At 33.9% G+C, this 6000-nt stretch overlaps 1 protein-coding gene across 5 annotated transcripts in view; it reads left to right on the top strand.

Moving 5' to 3' along the window:
• Positions 1–3360: 3360 nt before the first annotated feature.
• The window catches only part of LOC148849243 (uncharacterized), an 86000-nt gene continuing 83360 nt past the window's right edge, over positions 3361–6000 (top strand). For 3 of the 5 annotated variants that reach the window (XM_088951190.1, XM_088951192.1, XM_088951191.1), the window contains exon 1: positions 3370–3938. In XM_088951190.1, the coding sequence (XP_088807316.1) occupies positions 3577–3938 (362 nt within the window). In that variant the 5' untranslated portion in view covers positions 3370–3576. Of the gene's footprint in view, positions 3939–6000 lie in introns of all 5 variants that reach the window. The other 2 variants (XM_088951193.1, XM_088951195.1) reach the window with 1 other exon arrangement.

Raw genomic sequence — 6000 nt, 5'->3', positions numbered from 1 at the left:
AAATTTAAAACTAAATAAAAGCATAAATTATACATCATATTTTTGCACCATTTAGTCTTTCTGTAACATTTCAAGCTTCAAGCATGGTTTAACTAACATTTCAACCAACCTAGGGGCATTTTTTTGAATTTAAAAAATAGGGCCTTAGAAATCCGAGACCATAAGTACATAGAGCCAAAAAATCCAAATCCAATGGCACAAAGATCACTTGAATCCGATACTATTTACCCCTTAATCCTAAGACCCGAAATCATAACTAATTTCGATTGTCCAATCGAAGTCATTTTGATACTAAACCTCATTTCATGCCAACTCATAAATCCAAAACCATAAGTACGCAAATCCCATAAATCAAAATCTAACAACACCAAGATCACCTGAAACCGCTTACCCCTTGATCCTAAGACCCAAAACTGAAATCGATTTCAACCGTCCGACTGAGATTATTTTGATCTTGAACCGCAATTCATGTCAAATCAAAAATTTTACACCATAGGTACATAGAGCCTAAAAATTCAAATCCAACGACACTCAGATCATTGAAATCCAACACCATTTACCTCTTCATCTTAAGACCCAAAGCCAGAGTGAGTGGATTTCGATTATCCAATTGGAGTCATTTTCATCTTGAACCTCATTTCACGTCAAATCAAAAATCCAAAACCATATGTACGTAGATTTCAAAGATCCAAATCCAGCGACACCAAGATCACCCGAACCCGAACCCAACCCCATTTACCCCTTCATCCTATGACTCAAAGCTATAACTGATTCCAATTGTTTGATTAGAGTCATTTTGATGTTGAACAACATTTCACGTCAAATTAGAAATCCTAGACCATAGGTATATAGATCCCAAAAATCCAAATCCAGTGACACCAATATCACTCGAATCCAATACCATTTACCCCTTCATCTTAAGATTCGAAGCCTGAACTGATTTCAATCATTCAATTAGAGTTATTTTGATCATGAACCTCATTTCACATCAAATCATCTGGTCAGAGTTATTTCAATCATCTAGTCTTTGACTTTTGGAATTTTCATTGGACCACAAATGCCCCCTCTCTAAAATTTGAATTGGAAAACAATATAAGTCAAAATTTTGTTATTTTACATCTTCATTTAATGCTTTTATAATTTTACTAAAATTGTAAATAATGGTGTGAACTTTTTTACTATAATGCCCTTATTTTCTAATTTAATTCCTCTTTAATTGTGAGGGCACAAAATGTAATTTGAACTGCTAAATTTCTTCTCATTCAATTACCTCTCATTAAGTTGTATTATTAACTTCCACTCCTTTATTGAGTCCTATATTTAAGATATTATTTTCATAAAATAAAAATATAAATTTTATCAATTAGATATACATCTAATGCTTTTAATGATATAAAAACATGTTTTTTTTTAAATTTACCCAAAAATGGAACTATTTTTCCGTCATGGTGGTAAGTAAGCAATTCAACCATCTAAGTCAAATTGGCTATTCCATGATGTCGTTATTAAATAAAAAAACTTTTAAAATATAGACAAATAATAAATGTAAAAAATTTGGAAACACACACACACACACACACACACACACACACACATATATATATATATATATATATATATATATATATATATATATATATATTGCTCATTGTTCATATTAAAGCAAAAATAAGTATGATAAATAATAATTATTCTTATTCATGTTGGAAAGCAATACAAAAGTAAAAATTATTTTTGTGGTGACAAGTCAACCTTTTGAGTTAAATATGCCAACATTTAATATCATAATTAAATAAAAATGAAAAAAAGCACCAAAATATTATGTAATGATACAAAATTTTGTAATAACATTTAGGCACCTATCTAATATTTTATATTATTCATATTAAAAAAATAAGTGTGATAAATAATAATGGCTTTATTGATGTCGAAAAAAAAAATATAAGATTTAAAATCAACCTAAAAATGATTGTTTTCTTACTGGCAAGTTAACAATTCAACCTTTTGGATGATATATGTCAATCATTGATTTCATAATTAAACAATAGAAATTAACAAAATATAAAAATATAAAAAACATAAAAAAATAGAAACTCTATAGAAAACATTTGGACACATCTCTAATATTTTATATTATTCATATTAAAAGTTAGACACGATAAACAATAATTGTTTTTAAATTTTTATTGATGATATAAATAAAATACAAAATTCAAAATTAACCAAAAAGTGAATTCATTTTCCTATTTGATGGTAGATCAATTCAACAATTTAGGTTCAACGTATCAGCTTGTGAAGTTATAATTAATTTTTTTTTTTAAATATAAAAACACAAAAGTATACAAAAAATATATAAATTATGTAGAAAACATCTTGGTATATCTCTACATTAATGAACCATATTAATTTTATAGACATAAAAATATAAAAAAAATTATAGAAATTTGTGGAAACATATTATATACTATCATCATTATAAAATTTGTCATGTGCAAACCACGTACACAATACTAGTATATATATATGCCATTGGTTTTGGGTCGATGGTTCAACTGTTTGGTTTGAACGAATGACCCGTTCTAACAATAAAAATTACAAGCAAAAAATTATGGAACTGTTCTTGCCGTTGGTTTTTGGATCGATGGCTTGATTGTTTAGCTCGAATGGACGACCCCTTCTAACAACAAAAATTAAAGGGAAAAGATTGAGTGTGTGAGGTCCATTAAGTAGTATTATACGTGTTATCTCATTCAAATGCGTGACTCATACGACTTGAAAATGAAATCATTTTGGTCAGGGACCAGGTTTGGGGTAAAACGGAACCGGTTGCCTGAACGGTTCTCAGGCCGAACGGTCCTACTATCCTGATCAATTGGGAGTTATCGATATAAAACAAAGGACAACTATGAAGTAGAACTCAGAACTACCACTATATGATCATATTCTTTTATATGTGATGCTTTGCTGAAACAATATTTAAAAAATGAGAACATAATGATGTCTTTTAAGTCTTTATATGATTTTCATGAATTGGATACTTATAATTGTAAGTTTATATTAAAAAACCATTGTCTTTTTTCATCTAGTAAATAGCAATTGCAATTCTGAGCTCTACGAACTCCACTACTATATGATTAAATAAATATATATTTATATATATGTATATATAATATGCTAAATTATATATAATTTAATATATATATATATAATGTATAATATATTAAATAAATTAGTATTATTTATATAACAATTTCAATGGATTTATTATAATCGGATCCATCGGATCAGGTTGGTTCTGGTTCTACCTGAACCCGACCGTTGAGTCACCTCAAAGCTAACGGGGAGCAGATCTGCAGAGATAACGTTTTTCTTTCCGTATTTCCAGAATTGACCTTTTACTTCATCGGTTCATCCTCGCCGGCTCGCCCTTTGTTACAGTCGTTCTTCTTTTGTCAGAGTCCCAGAAATTGCCACTTCAGACAGAAGCTTTGACAAATACGCAACCGCATCCACCATCCAGGAAATAGAAACCAGTCATAGAAGAGCCAAGAAATACGGAAACAGAAGAAAGAAAAAATGGTTTCGGACACGGAGCTCGTGGAAAGGCTTCGTGAATTCCTTCAGACGTCGGACCTGAGCACGACCACCACTGCTATTGTACGCCGGAAACTTGAACAAGATTTCGGAATCGATTTATCGGACAAGAAGGTATTTATAAGAGAACAAGTCAATCTCTTTCTTCAAAGTCAGTTCGACAAAGCCGAAGAAGAGGGAGGAGAAGATGAGGACGAAGGAGATGAAAAGGAAGAGGAAGAAGCCAAGCCAGAAACAAAATCTGAAGAAAGCAATAGCTCCGATTCCGAGGGTGACGACGAAAGCGGAGATGAAGAAGAAGAAGAAGAAGAGACAGGCAATGGAAAGGGCAGCCGGAAAAAATCGTGAGTTTTCCTTTTTCAATTATTATATTTCGTCCTCTTAATTTGTAGTTTCATTTTGATGCCTCCCTGTTTGTTATAAATTTGAAAGTTAGTTAACTGAAGTAGTTATAGTCAATGGTTTTTGGCCATGGTCAATACACAGTTCGATTATATGCATAATAGAGTGGGACCCTTGGGTATAATTTTAATAAAGGGGATAGGGCATTCTTCAAATCTAACACTGCATTTTTTTCTTTTCTTTATATTGCATGCGTTAAACAATAGTCGAGCCCTCCTACTGCTCTTTTTATTTAAGGGCAGTATTAAAGGAATATGACACAAAGGATTAAGGAAGCCTTTGAAAGTGTTGTATTATGTTTTCTTTCCCACCATAACATAAAAAACACCATTGTGAGAATCCCAAGCTTGGATTTCAAAAACCGAAGGTTGAACCAAATATGTGCTGTTGCGTGCTTCAAGGAAATTACTGAATTAGTTGTATGGTAAATACTGAAGGATTCAATTTCAATATGAACACTCCCACAGAAGTCAATGACTATTTAAATGGCCAAATCAGAGAATGATTAAGCTTTTCTTTTCCAACTGGTTCGTGATTTTCAACCCTTCCTTCTATTCTTGCTTTGTGGAACAAGTAATTGTCATAGCTCAAAATCTTCTTTGTCTCTATTGCTTTGACAAATAAATCTCTTAATAGATCGTTATTTTTTCATTTGGTGTACTCCTTTTACAACAAATTGATCAGATGCTTGTTGAAACATCTATTGTTAGAAGGATTTGGGGGAACTCAGTACAAGTGTTTTAACATTGTTGGGCTGGTGGCATTGATAGTGGATCAGTTAAGGTTATGTTTGGTTTGAAGGAAAGTGTAGGGAAAGGTAGGGAAACCTCTACAAACCTTGTATTGGTTTCCCTGTCTTTCGATTCCTTTCCCTACCTTTTCCTTCAAACCAAACATGGCTTAAAGGAGAAAGAACTTGAATGGTTAACAGGCATGAAAAGGAGGAGTGACAGACATCTGTTCCTTAATTGTGCATTACAAGAGGATGGTCAGGGGAGTGGACACTTGCACCTGGGGTGTCTCCTTCCCCATGGTACCAACATGCTGCGTAGCGTTAGAGAGATGGAGGAAGATTCTGGATGTGGAAAGAAAAGGTTTCTGATGGAAGAAACAGGGGGAGGTTCAGTACCCAAAATCCAACAAGACAAAAGAGATGTGGTAGTTCTAAACAGAGAGGCTACTGATTGACTTAAAGGTTTTACCAATGGAATGACTTTTGCAATCAATGAGTCAGGCTGGAAAGGAGAACTATGCTTACAAGGGAAGAATTTGTTGTGGAGAAGAAGAGTAATAACAGAGATGATTCATCTAGCTGAATGGATTGTTTGGGAGTGGTAAGCAACAGATGGTGTGTATTATAGAAGGGAGGGGAAAACAGGGTTGGTTGAAGTTTGTTGAAGCCTTAGATGACTTTGTTCAGAGAAGATGGTTTGTGGAGAGGACGACTAACCCCCCTGCAGTTCCTTTGGAATCTTCAGAGGCTAGACAAGAAACTAAGACACAAAATGAGACAGGGAAAGCGAAGTTAGTTGGAGGTATGTGTGGAGTGTCTCTTTGTTCGGCGCTAATGGAGGAAGGCAATCTGGAGGAATGGTAGAAACGGAAGGTAATAGGAGTGGCCAAGAAAGTTGAAGGCTGGGAAGGTGTCCTGAATGATGTTATGTTAGCCTTTCCTATGGTTTAGAAGGCAGTTCTTATACCGATTGCCAAAGACACAACCATTCTTGACTTGGGTAGCCTCCAGGAGGAAATTACCAAAGTGAACACCTATGAGGGGAAGGCAACGATTGAAAATTGGAACCCATCTTGCAACAAAAAGGAATTAGAGGATGGAACCCTCCAAGTTAAAATTGTTGGGCCTCCCTTTGATCTCTGGACAGAGGAAGTCTTCAAACAAGTGGTTGCCATTTGTGGAGGTTGTCTTGTTGCAGTAAATATCTTAGAACTTCAAGTGGCGAGAATAAAGATTGCAGGGTCCAAACTAGAGAGAATATTGAGGGTGAT

Source organism: Nelumbo lutea, chromosome 6, assembly GCF_056320005.1.
Source record: "Nelumbo lutea isolate HS-2025 chromosome 6, American lotus-T2T, whole genome shotgun sequence".
Classification (NCBI taxonomy): Eukaryota; Viridiplantae; Streptophyta; class Magnoliopsida; order Proteales; family Nelumbonaceae; genus Nelumbo; species Nelumbo lutea.
Note: the sequence above shows the minus strand (reverse complement) of the source record. Positions and strands in the feature narration are given on the sequence as shown.